General features: G+C 40.7%; 1 protein-coding gene across 1 annotated transcript in view; it reads left to right on the plus strand.

Annotated features, from left to right (window-relative positions):
- The first annotated feature begins 13,569 nt into the window (after nucleotides 1-13,569).
- CYTH4 (cytohesin 4) overlaps nucleotides 13,570-22,817 on the plus strand; it is a 40,185-nt gene continuing 30,937 nt past the window's right edge. The window contains exon 1 of the mRNA XM_074226863.1: nucleotides 13,570-13,813. Within this exon, the coding sequence (XP_074082964.1) occupies nucleotides 13,795-13,813 (19 nt within the window). The 5' untranslated portion in view covers nucleotides 13,570-13,794. The remainder of the gene's footprint in view (nucleotides 13,814-22,817) is intronic.

Here is a 22,817-nt window from a genome sequence, read left to right on the forward strand (position 1 = left end):
GGAAAGTAGAGTAAATAGGATGGCATTCCGGATGAGGGTACCAGCAGAAGCAAAGGTACAGAGGTGGAAATGGAAAGAGGAGGTCTGAGAGTCAAGGCCATTATTGTCAAAGGGAATCAGGGCAGATTTCCTAGAGGAGGTGGCCACATTTCTTATCTGAAAAGTGAGGGGGTGACCTCTGAGGTCTTTTCTAGATATAAATATTTTGCTTTTCTCTTTAGGTTCCTAGGGAATTCTGTGTCCAAGGCTTTGGTTTTTTCCACTGAATAACAATTGTGGACCTCAAAGAAGAGATAAGATGACTTTCCCAATAAGGGAAACAAAGGAGCCTTTGTGTCTTGCTGTTATACCTCCTGGGAGTCTCCAAGCAAACTAACTCTCCACTCCACTCTGCTGGTATATATACGTGTATATATATATATATATATATATATATATATATATATGCGTATATATACGTATATATATACATATATATACGTATATATACATACACAATTTTGTTACCCATATTTCCATGTTACTCATATTGTGAAAGAAGAATTACTGGTACCCTGGGGCTTGTTATTTATTAGCTGTGTGCCCTCGGACAAGTTATCTCTCTGAACTCACTTTTCTCCTTTTAAAAATCAAGGTAGGGGCAGCTAGGTGGTGTAGTGGATAAAGCACTGGCCTTGGAGTCAGGAGGACCTGGATTCAAATCCGATCTCAGAAACTTAATAATTACCTAGCTGTGTGGCCTTGGGCAAGCCACTTAACCCCATTGCCTTGCAAAAAAAAAAAAACCTAAAAAAAAATCAAGGTAATAGATTAAAATCCTATGATTATTAAGTGATTTGAAACATTTCCTATAGAAGTTAAATGACTTGTCCAAGGTCACATGGGTAATGAGGAACAGAACTGGACCTAAATGAAGCTGGGAAGAAACTTGGAGATGAAGCCAATTTAGCATTGATCATGAAGAGGGGTAAAGTGTGAAGAATGTAATAAATAAAAAAGGCAGGATAGGACCTGATTCTGTTGGGCTTGAAATCCAAAGTGAAGGGATGTGGCTTTGATCCTAGAAGTACTAGGGAACCATTGGAGGTTTATTGGCCAGAGGACTGATAGGATCAGACGTATGGTTAGGAAAATAACAGGTAGTGCAGGAGGGACGGATTGGAGTTGGGTAGAAATTGGAAGGAAAAGATTGGAAATTGAGGAGATGTCCATCCGTTGGGGAATGGTTGGACAAGTTGTAATGGAATGGAATGCTACTGTTCTGTAAGAAATCAGGAGCAAGCAGATTTACTAAAAACTTAGAAATACTTGCATGTACTAATGCTGAATGAAGTGATCAGAACCAATAGAACATTGTACTCAAAAACCAGTAATATTATGGGATGATCGGCTATGGTTAACTTGACTCTTCTCAGCAATACAGAGACTAAAGACAATTCCAGAAAACTTATGATGGAAAATGCTATCCACATCCAGAGAAAGAACTAGGGAGTATCAATGCAGACCAAAGTAGACTATTTTTCACTTTTTAAAATTTTTTTTTTCTTTTTTCATGATTTTGTTCCCTTTTGTTCTGATTCTTCTTTCACAATATGACTAATGTGGAACTATGGGTAACGTGATGGTACATATATAACCTACATCTGATTACTTGCTTTCTTGGGGGAGGGAAAAATTAGAATATAGAACTGTTAAAAATAAAAATAAAAGATTTGACTTTAAAAACAAAAGAAGTTATTACAAGAGTCCAGTTGAGAGGTGATGCAGATGTGGAGTGGGATGGATAAAAGAAGAGGATCTGACTATTCTCACTGGTGCTTTGTAAAACCATAAATTTGGGGGGCAGTTAGGTGGCATAGTGAATAGAGCACTGGCCCTGGAGTCAGGAGGACCTGAGTTCAAATCCAACCTCAGACACTTAATAATTGCCTAGCTGTGTGACCTTGGGTAAGTCACTTAACCCCATTGCCTTAAATAATAAAAAAAATTTAAAAACCATAAACTTCTTCCACAAATCTGCCTCTGATGCCTCCTTGTGACATAGGTGGCTCTAAGCTCTCAAAGGCCATGGCAACAGAGACTACTCTCTAGAAGGTCCTAACAAGTCAGAAAGAATTCAAATCCAATCCCTGCAATGGACAGTGTCTGCCTTCCAAGGTCCATCCAGGTACCCACTTGGTGATGAATCCATCAGCTCTGGAAACCTAGGAGACAAGAAAAAGATGCATCAGTCCTGGGTCCTGTTTGGCTCTTTCTGCCTCTGCAGGGACTTGGCAGAGTGACTGAGAAGGGAAGAAGAGGGCTAAACAAGAGGGCAGTCTATATTCATTGCCTTTGGAAAGATGTAGACAAGACTCAGATGATGGGCAGGGAGTGGGTGGTTGGGGTCTTCAAAGTTTTCTTTGAAAACTCCCTCCACCAATTCATCTGGTATCTTTTGTGTTAGGTTTCCATTAAGGAGAAGAGCTTCTTGGCAAAGTAGACAGGGATCAAGAGTTTAAATCCAGCCTCAGACACTAGCTGTGTGACCTTGGGCAAGTCACTTAACTTCATTGCCCTAAATAACTCTAAATAATCCTCAAGGTTTAGTTGTGGATGGAGGTTAAAACCAAGGCAGGTGATAGAGACAAATTCTAGAGACTAGAATCATCTCCTTCAGGGTCTGTGAACCCTCCACCACCACTCTGGGAGGCTCTTGCTTCTCCCTTACCCTAGCTGGGTTCCTGTTACTCTTTCTCTCATGTCCACTTGAGAACCCCACCCTAGAGAGCAGCCCCCTCTTTTTTCCCCACTTCCTTATTTGCTTATTATCTCACATTCCTTTGGGCCCATCCCTCCTCCTCCTCTGGGATGTCCCAGATAGTCCCAAAGAAGAACACATTTGATTCCATTCAATAAACATTTACTCAGGTTAGATACACTGCTATGCCTTGGGAGAAACAATGGAGAAAAGCATGAATAGATACAGTATAGATTCTGATAAGAAAATATTAGGCAATTGGAGTCTGACTGAAAGAGGTGGCACCTGAAATGAGACTAGAAGGAAATATCTTTTTGGGTTTTTTGCAAAGCAGTGGGGTTAAGTGGCTTGCCCAAGGTCACACAGCTAGATAATTATTAAGTGTCTGAGACCACATTTGAACCCAGGTTCTCCTGACTCCAGAGATGTTGCTCTATCCACTGAGCCACTTGGTTGTCTTAGGAAACTGTCTTTTGAAAATCTAAAGTGTGGTTCCTGGATGAATCATGCTGATATTTTTCCAGGGACAGCTAGGTAGAACAATGAATACCACACTGGCCCTAGAGTCAGAAGGACCTGAGTTCAAATTCAGCTTCAGGGGTGGCTAGAGCACCGGATCTGGAGTCAGGAGGACCTGAGTTCAAAACTGGCCTCAGACACTTAATAATTACCTAGCTGTGTGGCCTTGGGCAAGTCATTTAACCCCATCGTCTTGCAAAAAAAAATTCCGCCTCAGACATTTACCAGCTGAGTGATCCTGCACAAACCACTTAACCCTATTTACCTCAGTTTGATTATCTGCAAAAAGAGTTGGAGAAGGAAATGGCAAACCATTCCAGGATCTTTGCTAAGAAAAGTCCAGATAGGGTCATGAAGAGTCAGACATAACTGACAAGTAACTGAAAGGCAATCAATGACATCCTGATTTTAGGTGTTAAAGTTATGGCCTTTGTCTATTGAGACCTTTGATTGAGAAGTAAACGGATCCTTGATAAGAACTGGAAAGGCCGTCATCTCCAACCCTTTCATTTACAGGTAAGACTCAGGAAGAAGTCATTCGACCAGGATCATGGGGCATGTAGTTTGGCATCAACAAATCTGGCCTCAGATACCAACTAGCTGGGTTCTTAACCCCTATTTACCTTAGTTCTTTAATGATAAAATAGAGATACAGTGGAGAAGGAAATGGCAAACCATTCCAGGATTTTTTGCACCTCCCCCCAAATCCTTATACTTATCCCAGTGTTGGACATGATTGAATGACTGAACAACAAACACAATAAATAGCAGGGTTGAGACTTGAACCCAGACTTTCAGATCGCTCTACCTAAATAAAAAACAAACCTTCCCCCCCCCCCCTTTTGACTTTTCTCAATCTTCATCCTTCTGTACCTATCTGCAACTTTGACACTGTTCATCACCCTATCCTCTTGGGTGATGTATTTTCTCTGGCTTTTGATGACACTGCCAACCTCACTTTCTCTCTGCTCTCTGTCTCTATCTGTCTCTGTCTCTCTGTCTCTGTTTCTCTCTCTCTCTCTCTCTCTCTCTCTCTCTCCCCCTCTCCTTCCCCCTCCATCCCTCTTTCTGTCCCTCTGACTCTCTGACTTCCCATCTCTTCTCCTCTTTGCCCACCACACCTAAGATCTCCTCTTACCTGTAAGGCTAATCCTTTGCAGCACCCCACCCCCTGCTGAATTCTATTCTATGTCCCCCAGTGCCCAATCCTAGGCCCTTTCCTTTTTCCAATCTATCCTTCCTCATGTGTTGATCTCATCAGTTCCCATGGTTATAATCATCTTCATCTCCTTACTCAAACATGCCCCGCATCTCTAAACTCTTGTCAGTGTCATTTCTATCTCTACACAATCTGCCTTCTTACCGCCACCTCCATAGCCACCATCTCACCACCCCACATAATCAATAATCAAAGAGGACAGAACATGGGGAGTTCAGACTGTTACCTCTTTCCTACACTATCACCAGGGTCTGCTAATTGCTCTCCTTGACTCTCTAATCCATCCTTTACTCATCAAAGTGATTTTCCTAAGCATAGATCTGACTATGTCACTATAAACTCCATTGGTTCCTTATGACCTTGAGCTTAAATGTATACTCTTTTAAACCCTTCTCTTCCAATCTTCTTATGCATCCCTCCCCTCTATTCTCTTTACGATCCCATCTCCCATGACAAGGCCTTTGAACTGACTGTTCCCCAAGCCCTGCAGTACCCTCCTTCCTTATTTCCACCTCTTAATCCTTGACTTTCTTTCAAGACTCAACTGCAGTGGCAACTTCTGGAAGAGACCTTTCCTGGCCCTGCCAACTGCTCATATTTCCTCTCTAGGGTTACCTTCTATCTACTCTGTTTATGTTTCCATATCTCCATAGTTATATCTCTTTTCTTTATCATTAGATTATAAACTCCTTGAGGACAGGAATCTTTTTTTTTCTATATATTTCTATTGCTGACATCTTGTGAGTGAGCCTGTTGATTCATTAAGTGGTGATCTAGGCAGAACAGCAGTCACCTCATCCCATCATGGAAAGGATCTCCTGTCTGTGACTAAAGAGATACTAGTCCTACTGGTTAGACTATCTATCTGGGTTAGACTCCATTTAGAGAAGAGGGTTTTGACCTTTTGCATGGAAAGGAGCCCTTTAGCTCTTCTCAGAATCAGGTTTTACAAAGCAAAAAATAAAGTATGTATTACAAAATATGACTCAGACATCCTTGCTGTGTGACATTGGACAAGTCACTTAACCTCTGTTTGCCTCATTTTCTTCAGCTGTAAAATGGAAGAAATAATAGTACCTACCTCTCTGGTGTGATGTAAGGATCAAATGAGAGTAATTATAAAGAACTTAGTACAATGCCCTTATTTCAAATAAACACTTATTCCTTTCTCCTTCCCTACAAATGAAAACAATTCTATTGAAACTGTTGTAATATTCTTTTTTTTAGGATTTTGCAAGGCAAATTGGGGTTAAGTGACTTACCCAAGGCTACACAGCTAGGTAATTATTAAGTGTCTGAGGCTGGATTTGAACTCAGGTACTCCTGATTCCAGGGTCAGTGGTCTATCCGCTGTGCCACCTAGCCACCCCTGTAATATTCTTTTAAGTTTACAGGTTCTACATTAAGATCCCCTCATTTAGAGTGCTGTGATTTGTTCTGGGAAATGGCTTTCAAAAAGGACAATGAGTAAAACTCAAATAATATCTTTCATAAAAATTAATTTTAAAAAAGGACAATGATAAGCTAGACACCCAGGGAGGGTGACCAGTGTAGTACGATCCTTGTGTTCATATGAGAATCAGTGGAAGAGACTATATGTTTAGCCTGGAGGAAAGAAATAGGTGCTTTACCATTATCATCTCATTTGACCCTCACAACAACTCTGAGGGGTAGGCACAATTATTACTCCCATTTTACCTTTTGATTTCTGATATTCTGTATTTGAAGGGCTCTTGTTCCCTTCGGGAGTCATAATGAGTCAAGCTAAGCCCAGGAACTCAGAGCTTGATAGAAGCCATCAGAGAGTTTAGGATCTGCCTTGTCTGGAATAGTGCAAATTTCTTTTAGTTTCATTTCGAATGACCTCATATTCTTATTTCTGAATTTGCATATTCTTTCCCTTGCGAATAAACATAGAAATTGTGAACTTGGAGGCTGACAGGGTATAGTAGCTGGTGTAAGATTAGAAAGAGGGAAGTAGCACTTTCTGATGGCATCAGCTCCCCCTACTGGATTTTTAAATGTATATCCTCTCATAATAGGGGAATGAGCTACCTTTGGTAAACTCCATATAAACCATAGTACAGAGTTCTATGCTCTGAAAAAAAATATAGCCTTGCATTATGTTATAGTGACTAGAAGCATGTGCCAAGCTAAGTTGGTCATAGCCTAGGCAGATCATCCTTCAGTACCTATATCTGGCACAGCCGTAAATGGATCACAAATAGGACCCAGATTTGTGAACGGCATCTCCATTTTTCATTGAATGTTGACAATAGAATGCACTTTGGTTTCACTGTTGGATCTCAGCCATTTCCTAGGTTCTATCTGATGGTAAACCAATATTGTACTAAGTTATTTTTGAAAAAGCAAATAGCATCTATCTACCATCAGCCTTTACAACTGTTCTGTGAAGTGGTATCTGGGCAGGAAATATTTTTTGTAAATTTTTTTAACTGTTTATCATGCAGTTTGAGAATATTAACTGTTTCTCTTCCTCCTTTCAACAAGGAAGTGTTCATTTTTCTTTAGTTGTCTTAGCATGGTGGGACTCTGTGTTTTGTTAATTTGATAAATGTGTTGGTTCAGATACTTCCTAAATCTATCGTCATCCACTTTTATATTTCAAAAGCATAATTTAAGAAAGATGTGTATTCCTCTAAACTGGTTCTTCTCATTGAGTTTTAACTTTAGGATGTCAATCCTTTTCTTTTTGTTGTGCAAGGAAAATGAATGAAGTTAAGTGACTTGCCCAAGGCCACACAGCTAGGTAATTATTAAGTGTCTGAGCTGGATTTGAACTCAGGTCCTCCTGACTCCAGGGCCAGTGCTCTATCCATTGCACCACCCAGCTGCCCCACAATCCTTTTCTTGATATAAACAACTACTTGCTCCTTGAAAATGTTGTGGTCAATGTGTCTTATTTCCTGGTTTTTCTTTATACTGGACCAGGGAGATCACTGGTGTAAGGAACTTCTAAGAAACAACCCTTTTGTAATGAGGGTTAACCCCCATAGGGGGGGGGGGTTGTTGTGTTCCTTGCTATATGCAATGCAGACCAACACTATTAGAAGAGAATTGTTCCAGAGTCATAAGGCACCATAGAAGTCAAGCAGTCTCCTCTTCTTTTACAGATGAGGAAACAGAGCTTCAAAGTAGTTAAAGATTTGTTCAGAGTCGTATAGACTAAGCAAATCTCCAAAGTGAGATTCAAGCCAAGTTTTCTCTGATTCTAAGCAGCACATTATGTACTATGCTATGATTATTCTGTGAGGATAATGGCCCTCCCTCTTACTCCCCCATACCTGGTCTTAAGACACAACCTCAAAAGCCCTTTCCTTTATCTAGTCACTGAGCAGGGCTCTAAAACTGGGTTTCTCCCCCAATGGGGAGTGGAGAAGCCTCTGCTAGGGATTAAAAAGAAAAGAAAAACCTAATCAGTTTTTGCAAAGTGGTTGTGACTTAGTGTATAAATGGTTGCAATAAGGTCTGTGACCTCTGGTTAGAGTAGATGGGTTTGCAGGAAAATGTCTTTATATCCCTTGGTGCGGGAGGTCTAGAGTGCCAAGGATCTTATTGCTGTAAAGGTGTGGGATCATCCTAGGAAGAGCTAGATGACCTGTTGCCTCTCACCTCCATTCTCAAGGAAACAAAAGGGCAAAACTCAACTGCACACTGATATTTATGTGGAAAGTCTGCTTATCATAAGATGGTGTGGGGAGGGTCAGAGAAAAAGGAAAAGCACAATTTTAGATAGATAAATGAATAGCTAAATGGATGGGTGAATGGACAGCTGTGCCTGATGCCTTATATTTATACATGCAAGATAAATATGTAATATATACATTTATTTATATGTCTACATATATTCAAATAAATGTCTGCAAAGAATATACATATATAATATATACCCATGCATTTGTATGCATATAGATACATAAATTGTATTTATATATGCAAATAAAATGTCTATATGTGTTTTAAACAGAACATTCAGAAACTCCTGATGCCTCAGTTTATAGGCATCAGTTACTGAAGAATAATGAAGGAAGAAGTCTACCTATTTGCACTTCCAAGCAAAATGGAGTTTTACTTGATCATAAAATGTCAGAGCTAGCATGACTTGGCCTTATCAAAATAACAAAATGAGAAAACTTCCAAAGTTAATTTTCAGATATAGTGTTATCCCAATCAAATTATCAGAGGAATCTTTTATAGATTCAATAAAATAAAAACAAAATTCATCTGGAGAAACCAAAAAAAAATCTAGAATGCCAAGGGAAATAATGAAAAAGTGGTATAATGAAGGCAAGATAGCACTTCCAGACTTCAAACTGTATTATAAAGTAGCAGTCATCCAAACCTCTTGGTACTGGTGAAAAATTAGATAAATAAATCAATGGAGAAGACGAGAAATGGAGAATCAGAAATAATGTAACTCAATAACCCAGTGCTTGATAAACCCACAAACATAAATTACAGAGAGGGAAAAAATCTCCATTTGATAAGTACTGCTAGAGAAAATGAAAAGCAGCCTGGCAAAAATCAGTCTTAGACCAACATCTTACACCATATTCCACAATAAATTCAAACTTCATACTTGACCTGAATAGAAAAGATCTTTGCATAAAAAAATTAGAAGAGAAACAGATTTTCTACCTCTTACATCTCTGGGGTAGATGTATGCCTAATCAAACAAGGTGTCGAGACAATCACAAAAGATAAAATGGATAATTCTGATTACATGAAACCGAAAATGCTTTGCACAAACAAAATTAATGCATTTGAATTAAAAAGGGAAGTGGTTAATTGGGAGAAAATCTATGTATCAAATTTCTTGAGTAAATATTAGCTATTCAAAAATATATAATTCTTAGAAGTATATAAAAATAAAAGGCATTCCCCAGGAGATAGAGGATCAAAGGACATAATTGATTCTCAAAAGAAAAACTGCATCCATCTGAAAGCTTGCAATCCCTAATGATAAGAAAAAAGACAAATCCAAACAACCCTTCTGACTGCCTTAGGAGGTGAGGAACTCCTCATCATGGGAGGTGTTCAAACATCTCCTGGATGTCACAAGGGAGATTTTCTTCCATTTTCAGCTGGGAAGAGATCAGATCTGGAGATTCTGTGATCTCTTAGGCTATTTTCTGGGACATGATTGAACCATGTGACTAAAAAGCTGCTATTTATGATCATAAGAGACCTTAGGATGGATATAAGCTGACTCTCCCAGAGGATTTGGATAGAGGATCATACCCCTCTGGAAAGCCACTTATTTAAGCTTCCAGAAATTAAAAGTTCAATCACTTCCTGTGACCTCACATCATACGTATTTGTTTCCATTTCATATTCCTCCATTACCAAATTGCATATTTTTTTTTGAAGTCACAGACTATATAATTTCTCAACAACAGCCCCAAAGCTTGCACGTAACAGGAACTTAATACATTTTCAACAAAATGGTCCACAAAGAATGTAAACTCCCTGAAGGCGGAGACTTTTTTCCTTTGGTCATTGTACCCTCAGTATCTACCATAGTATCTTGCCGATTAGATTGGAAGGAATCCATTTCACTATTTCTCCATTTCCCCTGGATGCTGAATTCCTCTTCTCTCCCTCTTCTTTCTTTAATTTCCCATTTTCCTCTTGCCTCTGCCTAGGTTAGAAGGCCCTTTTCTGACTGAAACCCAGTAGTGTCACCAAAGATCTCTTTTTCTTTTTGGACCCCTGAAGGAGTAGCGGCATGAGTGCCCCACCCTCGCCAACTGTCTTTCTTATAGAGAACAAACATAGTGAGATTTAGGGGCAGAAAGAGGAAATTCAGAACACAAGAGGGAACTGATCAGTGACAAACCAGATGGTAGTGAGGAGAAGTCAATAGACTGAAGACCGATTTCTGTGGACTTTGAATCAAAAGACCTGGCTTCAAATCCTTACTAGTTGCATGACCTTGGACAAGTTATTTGACTTGTCTGCTTTTCAGGGTACTCATCTGTAAAAATGAGGGGGTAGACTAGACTTTCTCAGAATCCATGATCCTTCTCTGGTGAAACCCCTCCATCTTAGAGCCTGAACAAAGACACTTCACCCAGAGACCCCTTAGCATTCCTCCCTCTGGTACTTCAAAGCAATTTACACCCAGCTGGTCACCTCCCCCAATGAGTCTGGCTCCCAGCAAGGATCTGGGATCCAAGGTTCCATTTGGCACGGAAAAGATGACAGAATGCAGCATGTCATGGGTGACAGGGCCAGTCAGGGAGGGCATGGGAGTAGAGGGGATGGAATACCAACCTTGTATTTTTAGGAGACCCTCTGCTTCACCCTTCCCTTCTAACAACACATTTGGGCAGCGTGTAAGGCATGGGGATGTCCAAAGAGGAAAAAACTTGCCTTCTGGGAATGAAAATTTGCCTGGGGACAAACATAGATATGAAGGAGGGCAGGACAAGATTCAAGAACAGCCAGTGTTCTAGTTTGACCAGAGAATAGAGAGGATGAAGAAGTGGAATAAAGATGGAAAGTCAAATTGGATAAAAATTGCAGAAAGCCCTAAACAAAAGGGTGAAGAGTTGTGTTTTGACTTAGAGGCAATGGAGAGCCATTGAGATAAAGGAGTGAGGTAGGGGAGTTGATCTTTGATCAGCCTTCAAACTCAGAAATCCAGAGTTTAATGACAAATTATAAAACTTAGTGTTAAATGTGTGTCTTGACCCTGTCCCTTGTAGGATGCATGAGCACTTTTCCCCGATGGAATTAGTAAAAACAATTTTTAATTAGCAAATACCCTTGGAAAATTTTGCATGGCTAAGTCCAAAGGAAGAAATAGATCTGAAGATAGTTTAGACTACAGATTACTTTGCAAGGGATGTTTCTGAGAAGGGAACACACATTTGTTGAATACTTACTATATTTTGATACTATGCTAAGCTCTTTTTATATCCCAATCTTTATGTATGTAGATTCTCTCATTTGATCCTTATCTCATTTGGGTGCTAGACGGTATTACTGTCCTCATTTTATATATAAGAAAACAGTATATGTCCACTACCATGAGGAAGGGAGAAGGAAGAAAGTGTAGAAAGATGTGGGACTCATAAATTTGCAAATGAATGAATGTCGAAAAACTACCATTGCATGTAACTGGAAAAATAAAATAAAATTTCAAGAAAACAATCTAGGGGTGGTTAGGTGGTGCAGTGGATAGAGCACTGGCCCTGGAGTCAGGAGGACCTGAGTTCAAATCTGGCCTTAGACACTTAATAAATACCTGGCTGTGTGACCTTGGGCAAGTCACTTAACCCCATTGCATTGCAAAAAAATATAAACAAAAACAAAAAATAAATCAAGAAAACAATCTAAAAGAGGTTAAATGAATTGTCAGGATCATATAGTTGGAAGTATCTGAAACTGGATTTGAATTCAGATTTTTCTGACTCCGAGTCCAGAGCTCTGGAGGGGAAAAAAGGGGGAGAAAATTGCTATATCCTTCGCCCCCCACCAACTAAGAAGTTTAGCAATAGATTAAGAAACATCTTGCTAGCCATTGGAGAGTTGTCGATTTGAGGGAATTCAAGATCAAATTGGACGAGCAGGAACTGATACAGATACAGAACGGCAGTCACTAGAGGGAGGAAGCTACTTCAAGGACGGGACAATTGGCTGTGAAGAGGAGCAGACCTTGGTAACCCAGCGGAACAAAGAGGCTAGAAGAGATTCTATTCAAGTGTAGCTATATGAAGGCATCTCTAAGAGAGAAAGAACTCCCAAATTCCACAACACCAAAGGCTGTTAGTTGCTTTTGCCGCACACATGTCCTATTTATGTTGTGTTTTACTATCATTGTACTCAGAGTTTGAATCCTCTCTTCCTATGGACATGGTACAGACACACACACACACACACACACACACACACACACACACACACACACACACATAAATGTATATAGCAGAGTGTATCCCACGATTAAGGAGAGGAGGTTTTACATCATCTTAGACAATGCTTTTGCCCTGAACTAAGTATATATACTGGCTGATTATTAATGTAAAATACACCACTGGGGGCTTATGAGTTATGAAACCACCTACTTAGAGTAATTCTAAAACCCTGAATGTTAATAGGGTTTACTCTCTAGGGACTCAATCCATAAATATTAATTAAGCTATAGGAAAATCCCAGTGAGAGTGCTATAGGACCATGGTTGGACCAGCACTCTGTAAAGATTATTTTGGTGGCTACAGGACTAGGAGTCCCTTCTTTTTTCTAATTACATGTTGTCCTTCACACAACTCATACATCATGTTCATCATAAGCACCGTCCCCATGACCCTACCTTTGCTCCCATTATATTGGTTCCATTCTTCACTACACTTCCTACCACCAGCCTTCAGGATTGGTGTTCCCCTCCAATCTGTAATTCCTTGGTTCCCTGTCTGCTTGTCTCTCCACCCAAATTCTCACTTTCCTCATCTTCCCCTAATTGTCTTCCCATCTTCTTTTTTTTTTTAGTTGTTGTAAGGCAATGGGGTTAAGTGACTTGCCCAAGACCACACAGCTAGGTAATTATTAAGTGTCTGAGGCTGGATTGGAACTCAGCTATTCCTCACTCCAGGGTCGGTGCTCTATCCACTGTGCCACCTAGCCACCCCCACTGTGCCACCTAGCTGCCCCCTTCTTTTCCTTTTTATCAGAAATTCTCAGAACTCAGAGGACCTGATAACATACAATAAAATGATCAAATATTAAACCTAGGAGGGAAATTGTGACATAGAATGCTGCAGCTTAGAAAGCCTTTAAATGTCGAATGTAGAAATGAGGTGGGGCCTCAGGACAAGGTATATCAGAGCTAGGAGAGTTCCCCTAGAATCTGGCGTGTCTGAGCTGAAAGTGGACTTAGAGTCTCTTAACTCTTAGACTTCTTTGCCGTTATCGTTCATGGGCAGAGCAGCCGCCTTTGATTTTCTTCTCCTGAGTGTGTCTCCTCCCTTCCTGTCTTCTTTCTCTCTATTGGCCCCAAATGCAAAGTCTCCAGGGATCTTGGGGGCTTCTTGGGGGCCAGTTTTTAGGAAGTGTCAGAGTTAGAAACTATACAGTAAAGCCCAGAGTCTGAGGACTTCCTCTCTAGCTATGTGAAGGGGAGGGGTTGGAGCCCCAAGGAGACAAGAGAGTTCCACCCAGAGTGACACATCCCCTGTGTCAGAGGCATAGAGGCTACTATCACATCGGACAGGGACGGCCAAGACAAGCAGAGGTACAGGAGGAGGCAGAAAGAGGCAGGAGTGGGCTTTGTCCTCCTCTCTGGGGGCTCAGCATGAATTTCTATCATCCAGGTAAGTCTCCTAGGGTGGGGCAGGTCCTGAAGAGTGGGCATAGTCATCCTAGAAAAGAGATAAATAGAAAATTTGAAGGGAGGGAAGAAAGTAAAGGAGAGAGTTGAGCTCTGTGGACTTGGGCAAATCATTTCTCTCTGAGACTCAGTTTCCTTGTCACTAAAATACCTAAATCTTAATCTTAGAAAAGAGAGAAGAATGTGCCACTCCACCCTAGAGCTGGGTAGACAAGGGGAGCCTTTCTCTGTGAAAAATGGTCCATTTTATTTCTCTCTCCTCTATCTTTGGACATTTCATCATCAGCATGGCCCCAAAAGAAAGAATTGAGAACAATGAGGAAAGAGGCAGATTGCAGGCTGATGTAAGAAAAAAAACTTCCTAAAATTCAGAACTGTGCCAAAGGGCAATGGAGTGAGCTTCCAATTCCTGGGGGTGTTCAAGGGGAGACAGAAGTACTATGTGTGAGGGATATTATAGATGGGATTCCTGTTTAAGTCTACCTAGAAGTCATCACTGTGAGGGCAGGAAAAGGGAAAAGGGAAATTCTTTCATGTATGTATTTTAAAACATTTATTAGGTTCTTAATGTGTGTAAGATACTTGTCACAGTTCATTTGAAGCATGATAGCATGGAAGTGAGAATTAGAGAGAAGTTAGAACAGACAATATCAGAATTAGCTGGGACACCAGAACCTGAAATATCAGAACTGGGAAGGGTCTTGGAACAAGGGATGTCAGAGCTGGAAGGGGAACCCTAGGACAGCAAATGTCAGAACTGGGAGAGGTCTTAGAACCAGGAATCTCTGAGGTGGGAAGAGTCTTAGAACAAGGAATGTCAAAGTTGGAAGGGTTTTTAGAACAGGTAAGATCAGACCTAGGAGGCATCGTTTAATCTGGTTTAGAAAAGGAAATCAGTGAGTGATCTGGATCACAAAGGTTGTCTCTTTTCCTTGAGCATTTCCCAGAATCTCTTTGTCTTACGGAGAAAGGGTGGTAGGGAATTGGGAAACAGGGAGAGTCTGGAAATCATCTTATCACTTTCAAGAAGCAAGTTATGAATTATTTGTGAACTGCCTAGACTCCCAGTCCCAGCATCTTTTGATCTTCACAAAATGATGCTTTGGTAGGGGTCAAGGCAGCAGACCCACCCTAAAGCTGTGGATTGGAATAAATATCCAGGTTTGCCCCTCTCTTTCCTCTCCCAGCCAGCTTCATTGACCAGGTTTTTCTGAGTTTTTGAGCATAGGAAAAAGGCACTTCCTCTGGCCTGTGGAAGTGGAGGGGGTGTGTATATGTGTGTGTATCTTGTCTTTGCATGTTGTTTCTCCCAACAGAATGTAAGCTCCTTGGAGGCAGGGCTCATTTTTGCCTTTCTTTTTAATTCCCAGAGTTTAGTACATTTTCTCAAAAGCTGTTTGTCCATTAACTCTTTTGAGTTGCAGTTTTTTCATCTATACAATGGAAACAATCACAGCCAGAGAGTCTCAATCAAATATGAGTTTGCTGAGGATAGGAGCTGGGTTTTACCTTTCTTTGAGCCTAGGGTTGTGACTAGTATAGAGAAGAAGCTTCATAAATGCTTACTGACTCCCAAATCAAGCGATCCAAAAGCATTTCTTAAATCTCTAATATGTACTAAGCACTGTATGAAGATGAAAGTGAAACAGTTCCTTCAAGGAGTTTATATTCTCTCACAAGAGACAGTGTGGGTGTCTTTATATTTATATACACCCATCGACAAATAGATTGTTGTTCAGTCATGCAGTCATGTCTGACTCTTCTTCATGACTCCATTATGGGGATTTCTCTGCCAAAATATTGGAGGATTGGCCATTTCCTTCTCCAGTAGATTAAAGCAGATAGAGGTAAAGTGACTTGTCCAGGGTCACACAGCTAGTAAGTTTCTGAAGTTACATTTGAACTCAGATCTTCCTGACTTCAGGTCCAGGGCTCTGCCTACTGAGCCACCTATATGAAATGATTTCCTAATCCCCAAACTGACTTTGGCCCACTCTTATCACTTGCTGGTAGCAAAATTTCTGATATTAGTGCATTAGTGCATTAGTACAAATCACTGTGCTCCTTTCCCCCCAGCAGGATGAGGCTTATTCTTTATTGAGGATAGAAAGAGGAAGTCCGGCTCAGTGTTTAAGGGTACTGGATAAGAAGCTAGAAAAACTAAACTGGTCACTTATTTCCTCCTCAGTTCTGGATTCCGCTTGAACTTTAGGCCTCATTTTATAGATTGATTCTCATTTATAAAATGAAGGTGGGGCAGCTAGGTGGTGCAGTGGATAGAGCACCAGCCCTGGAGTGAGGAGGACCTGAGCTCAAATCCGACCTCCAGACACTTAATAATTTACCGAGCTGTGTGGCCTTGGGCAAACCACTTAACCCCATTGCCTTGCAAAAAAATCCTAAAAATAAAATAAAATGAAGGGTTGACCTAGACCACTAGTACCTTCTTCTCCCCTAAATTATCTTGTATTTATCATATATACATATTTATATAATAATACAGATATTTCCATTTTAACCTATTATTCCCCCATTAGAATATAAGCAGTTGGAGGGCAGGGATGATTTCCTTTTGGCCTTAGTATCCCCAGCAGCTAGTTCAATGCCGAGTTCATAGTAAACAATGAATAGGTACTTGTTGGTTGATAAAGCATTTGATGGCTTCTGAGGTCTCTTTCAATTCTAGTCCATAGCTGGATTTAACTCAGAGTTTGACTTTTGTGTAACCATAGGCCAATCCCTCTACCGCTGAGCCTCTGTTTTCCCATAGGTCTCACAAGAGATTGGTTCAGAAATTTTCCTAGGGGCCCTCTCAGCTGGAAATCTTATGAAAATCTTTGACCCATCCCAAAGGCATTCCTTGTATAAACAAATAGGTCAGCTTGGAGAGGGGAATAGATTGTCCCTGAAATCCCCCTAACAGGGCTGAGTCATGGCCAACTCTTTTTGGCCCAGGCTCAGTTCATGGCCCAGAAATTAAAATGGGGCCACTGACCTAAGTGACACAGTCTCTCCCACCATCTTTTTCTTGATAAGAAACTTCATTATGGAAGTTAAACTTGGACTGCCTGGTGGAAATGGTGGTCTTGGTTCACTTAATCCAACTGTAGGTCCTTGCTAGCCATGTAAGACCTGCTAGAGTTTGGGGTCCACTGAGACATTATCTGAGAGGTCAGGATCACCTCCAAGCCACAAACACATCAAATGGAAGAAGATTTCAGGGAAGAAATAGAATTTCTACATTGTAATAAAGATTTCCATTTTCTTCCCAGGACTTCAAGGTATCAGGACTCTGTTTCCTCATCTGTCAAATATCAGGGTTGAACTACATGGTCTCTAAAATTTCTCCTACTTCCAAATCTATGATCCTATAATAATTCTTAAAGTAGAGGCCTGAGGATGTCTTCATCCCCTTATGTTGAGCAGATACTGATTTCATGGCAAGGAAACTGAGGTCCAAAGAGGTTATTTGATTTGCCCAAGGTCTCACAGGTAGAGAATCCCAGACAAGGAATTCATGCATAGGTGTCTGGATTCTAAATCCATCACTATTTCCATTTGTCTCAGTGGATGATCTTCTTATCATCTCTCAAGAATTTTGGGGGCTCAGTTTCCCTCCCCCCACCAACAGGAAGGTAAGGGGATCCGCAGAGTGAGATAGCCCAACCACAGAGATTTGTATAGAAATGACCTAAAAGGAGCCTGGTGCTGGTTGGGAAGGGGGCCAGTGCTGTGGTTGATGAAAAAGAACTTCACTGAGCAACCCAGCTCAGGGGAGCAGAGGAAGCCACTGGTAGATGTGAGCCGGTGGTGTTCAGCCACAAACCAGTCAGGCCTACACAGATAGCAGCTGCCTCTGCTTGCTGAGAAGCTGCTTCACTTTCCAATCTACCCTCATGCAAAAGCATCTCCCCACCCTGGAAACATCTGCCCCCCCCCCCCAGGGGTATCGCCCATGAGGTTGCGGACAGCTCTGGCAGGGAAAGGGGAAATGACTCCAGCTGTCCTGAAAACTGGTCTTGCACACCAAATGATTTCTAAAAATACTGATGGGAAAGAGGAAGGGAAAAAAAGGAACCAGTTCAGGGACTGGACGCCTGCAGCTCCAGGATCCCTGGGGTGGGGCGGTCCATGGAGATCAATGACATGAACAGCGACAGAAACTGAGTCATGAAGCTTGATCAAGACTTTAGCAAATAAGATCAGTCCTACATCAATCACCCCCACTTTCCAGGAGAGGAAACTGAGGCTCAGAGAGAGAAAATTACTTGACTACAATTGTTCAGATGAGAAGCATCAGAAGATAGATTTGAAGCCCAGGTCTCCCTCTCCCCAAGTCCAACTTCTATCCACCATCACATTCAAGTCATAAGTATTTCTAGGGGCAGCTGGTAGTGCAGTGAATAGAGCACTGGTCCTGGAGTCAGGAGGACCTGAGTTCAAATCCGACCTCAGACACTTAATAATTACCTAGCTGTGTGACCTTGGGCAAGTCACTTAACCCCATTGCTTGTAAAAAAAATCCCCAAAATAAGCATTTCTACTAATTGACCAAGCACTAGGCATAGCCCATGGAGTTCCCAGTCAAACATTGCCACTAATATTACTGAGATTTACCGGCTGGGCAGCTTTCTCTGAGTCTCAGATTCCTATCTGTAAAATAGGGCCAATAATCCAGGAACTCCCAAGGCTGGCTGGTCACCAGGATCTGGTTAAACACTATATAAACTTGAGGAGTTCTAATAACGCCCTTTTCCCTCTGATTTCTCTCTCTTCCCCTTTCTCAGAGCTAAGTGAAGCCCAGGCTTGTTTTGAATTTTTTTTTTAGATTTTGAGTGATGATTTCTTACGTGGAATAATAGCAAATTTATAGAGAGAGCTTCTAGGTATTATACCTTCACTTGAACCCCATAAAGCATATTGGGCAGGAATTATCATCTCCCTTTAGCAGAGGAGGAAAAGAGCTCAGGGTAAAGAGCCTGTCTAGGGCTCTTTATAAAGTGTCACAGGCAGGAGTTTCCCAGCCTGTATCCCACCAGACTCAGGGCTCTTTCCAGCAAGTTGAACTGTCTCTCAGGAGACAAATGTGTCCAAATTTGGATAACCCTTTATTCTTTAAGAGGATCAGTGGCACTGCAGGGAGATCACCGGTTCTGAAGCTGGGAAGAATGGGGTTTAAATCCCAATCTATGTGACCCTGGAGAAGTCAATGATCCTCTAAGTCTCGGTTTTCTCACTCAAGGTAGAGGAATGGTGTCAGAGTGGATAAATATGGAAACAATGAAGTCAGACATCTAGAAACAGATCTCTGTGGGGCATATTGACTTAGACAACCATAAATTAATATTATTATTGCTGTATTGTATTTTTTTTTTGCTAAATGTTTCCCAGTTCCATTTCAATCTGGTTTGGGTCATTTTTCAGGGGGTATTGGACGCTTCTGCAGAAGACCCACTTAGGGTCTATATGCCTGTGTGACCTTGGGTAAAACCATCAATTCCCTCAAGTTCTGAACAATGCTTTAAAAGTCTAAGTTTGGGGGCAGCTAGATGGAGTAGTGGATAGAGCACTGGCCCTGTAGTCAGGAGGACCTGAGTTCAAATCCAACCTCAGACACCTAATAATTACCTAGCTGTGTGACCTTGGGCAAGTCACAATCCCAATGCCTTAAAAAAAATTTTTTTAGTTAAAAAAAAAATCTAAATTTCAAGAAGGTGCTAATCCTCTCCTCATTGTTGATAGAGAAAGTTCCCAACCAGAAGCTCCCTAGTTGGATGAAATGACAAGTCTGGTCAAAGCAAAAAAAAAAACAAAAACAGGGGAATGATAATAGTACCCATCTCATATTGGGAACTCCCACTGAGATTATGTATAAGAACCCTGAGGCTCTGAAGTGTAGCCCTGGTCACACAACTAGGAGATGTTGGAACTCAAATTTGAATTGGGCTTCCCTGACCCTAGGATTAGTATCTCTCCCACTGCATCATGTTGCCTGCACTGCTAGTTCCCATCTTTCTATCTTGCCCATGAGGGTAGCCTAGCAAAAGTTTCATATTGGTCCAGTTGTACCATCTGCCTTCCTTCCGATCATAGAAGGAAATGAGATTAGTCTGACATGACCTGTCATCTGTGCTGGCTCTCAGTGATCACCACCACTATTTTCATTATGTGTCTAAATTTTTTCAGGAATTAGAGTCAAACTCACTTGCCTTTATCATAATCAATCGTTTAAGATAAGAACTCTAACATTTACCTGTTTACAGGCCACCTCTATTATTTATCACTTACATTTTAAGGCCATGAAAAGCAGTTTAGCAATCACCTATGAGAATTTTTTATAAAAATTCAATACAACACAGATAATGGTAATTTATAGTTTTCTAAGTCTGCTTTAAACTATCAGTCTGTCTGCATTTAAACTCCCTAAGTATAACTCACTTTTCTTGAATTTCATTTCCTCTTTATTTATCTTTGCTCTATCTTTACCAGTTTGAAAATTGTTCCCTTTGGTAGATACAATAGAAGAAAATTGAGAATTGAGTAGTTTTATCTTCTCCCCATGGTTATACATTGTCATTATCTAGTGTACCCTCAAGCAGGTCTATTTCTCCTTTGATTTTCTATTTATGCTCCACAGAGCTTTAAAAATGCCCTTTCTCTTGCATAATCATTCATCATTCCATTCAATTCAACAATCACTTATCCTTTGCAAGGCATGGGGATAGAAATGAAGATAGTGCTTCCTTCAGGAGGCTTACATTCTAACAAGGAAAACACCAACAGTAGCTTCAGGTGATGCTGAGAGTTACCATTCAAGAAACTATTTTTCCAGGAAAATGTCACTTTCTTTTGTATTTTTCCTCAGTAATCTACCCTAGTGACTACCAACTCTGAGTGTGTGTGTGTGTGTGTGTTTTATAGTGTTAGATGGATGAGTTCCTTTTGTAGCCACATCCATTTCATTGAACAGCTCCCCCTTCCCTTCCTTGAGATCATTTCTGTTTGTCATCAGGATTTTGTTCTTTGGGAACATTCCAAGCCTCTTGGGTCAGCTTCCCCCATCAAATTTTAAGCCACAGCATTCTCTGAACTCTTGGAAATCTGTTTTCCCAAAATCGAGTATCACATCATACCCAGATTCCCCTTTATTACCTGACCAGGCTCCAAAATGGAGAAGTCACTCCCTAGCAAGTTTCCTGTTATTTCTACCCAGGCAACCAGTTCCTATCTGTGGTTAAATAAGGCCTATAAAAATAATTGAACTTGTTACTTCCTTAACCTTCTAAACAATGAAATTAGCATCAAGGCTAACCAAGGAACTTTAATGTTCATAGGGAGAAAGATCCAACAAATGCCTGGAGATTTGAAGTCTCCATCAACCCCCTATCATACCACCATGCCAAGCTGACATTCTTCTAAGACTTATCCTTCATTTTTTCCTTTTGATCAAGTGGTCTACAGCATGCTCATCACAAGATGGGTTATGGTCTTCCCTCTAGGAGTTTCACCTACCTCTCATGGGATCGATCATTAGACCCTAGATCCAGAGCTGAAAGAGACCTTAGAGGCTACACAATTTAAACTGCCTTGTTTTACACATGGGGAAATTGAGACTCAGAGAATTAACTTTTTCAAAGGTCCTCAGGGAACAGATGGTTGAGTCAAGACTTGAACCCAGATTGCTTAACTCCAAATCTTGAATTCAGAGCCCATGATTCCAGTGCTTCCACCCATGCCTAATGAATTTCCCTATATGTTTATATTTTCTTGATATTCTCCTCCTTTTATCCAATATGCCCCCCCCCTTTTGAATAAAAGACCTCTTTCTATTGGCTATCATGAGCCACGTTCCACTAAGTCTCGGTGACAATGAGATTTATAGCCTGGCTTTGTGATTTCTTAGAATTCTCTTATGAGAAAAATCCCTCTACCAAAACCTTTCCAGGGTCACATGGCCAGCCTGTGTCAGAGATGGGTCTTGAAACTAGGTTTTTCATTGTCGCCAGCAAGAAGACAGCTTCCTCTCTTCTGGGTAAAGATGGGTGGTTAGGACCTAAAGTCCTACCATGATTGTCTTCTCTCCCATGAATGGGAAAAATTACATCTTTAAAAATCTGCTAGCAATAGTGTGAGCCACAATCAGTCAGATGCTTCCCCTGAGACTCTGGGAAAACATAGTAACTCCTACCTCTTAATGGTGTAAATAAATAAAATAAAGGTGAAGCATTTTGCAAACCTTAAAATAACATATAAATGTCAATTTATTTGTGTTTTTGTTATTATTTTCTTATTCTGGTAGAAGAATCGCTAACTTTGGAATCAGCTTAGTAAGGGTTCGAATTTACTGCATGAAAAACCTTGGGCATGTATTAAACCACCAGCGTCTCAGTTTCATCATTTATTAAAATGAGGGAATCGGACTAGAGATCCTGGGAGGACATTTCCCAATCATGAACTGTGATCCTATAATCCTAAAATCTTTTGTTGTTTTTTAAATACAACTCAAATAGAAATGATCCTGAGACAAGTTATCATTCTTTTATCTTTAATGTTCTATAGGTGAATACGCAAGTGAGTAAAAACTTTTTGTAGTTGAATTAAAGTATTGGGGTGTCATTTGATCTTGGGTAGGTTGAGTAACCAAAAGCATCCTCTAGACAGCTTCCCTAGCAAGACTGGGCAGCAGAACTGCATTCTATCATTTTCCCATGTAATCTTGATCTACCTCCTAAGTCCATCTATTTTAAAAACTTTTCATTCCGCATAGCCTGGAGATGATGAATGTTTGGCAAAGTAATATCTATGAAAAACCTTGTTCTTAAATTTTAATGAACAATGTCACTTTTTGGCTATTGTGGGCAATAGTTCGATCCATGATACTGTTCTATTTTGGGTTGAGTTAAAGTTTGATTGAGTTCAACAATTCCTTGATTGAGTTCTCCAGGTTGTTTTGTGGTCTATATGGGCATTTGTCCTCACCATGATAA

Source organism: Macrotis lagotis, chromosome 2 (assembly GCF_037893015.1).
Source record: "Macrotis lagotis isolate mMagLag1 chromosome 2, bilby.v1.9.chrom.fasta, whole genome shotgun sequence".
NCBI classification, from domain to species: domain Eukaryota; kingdom Metazoa; phylum Chordata; class Mammalia; order Peramelemorphia; family Peramelidae; genus Macrotis; species Macrotis lagotis.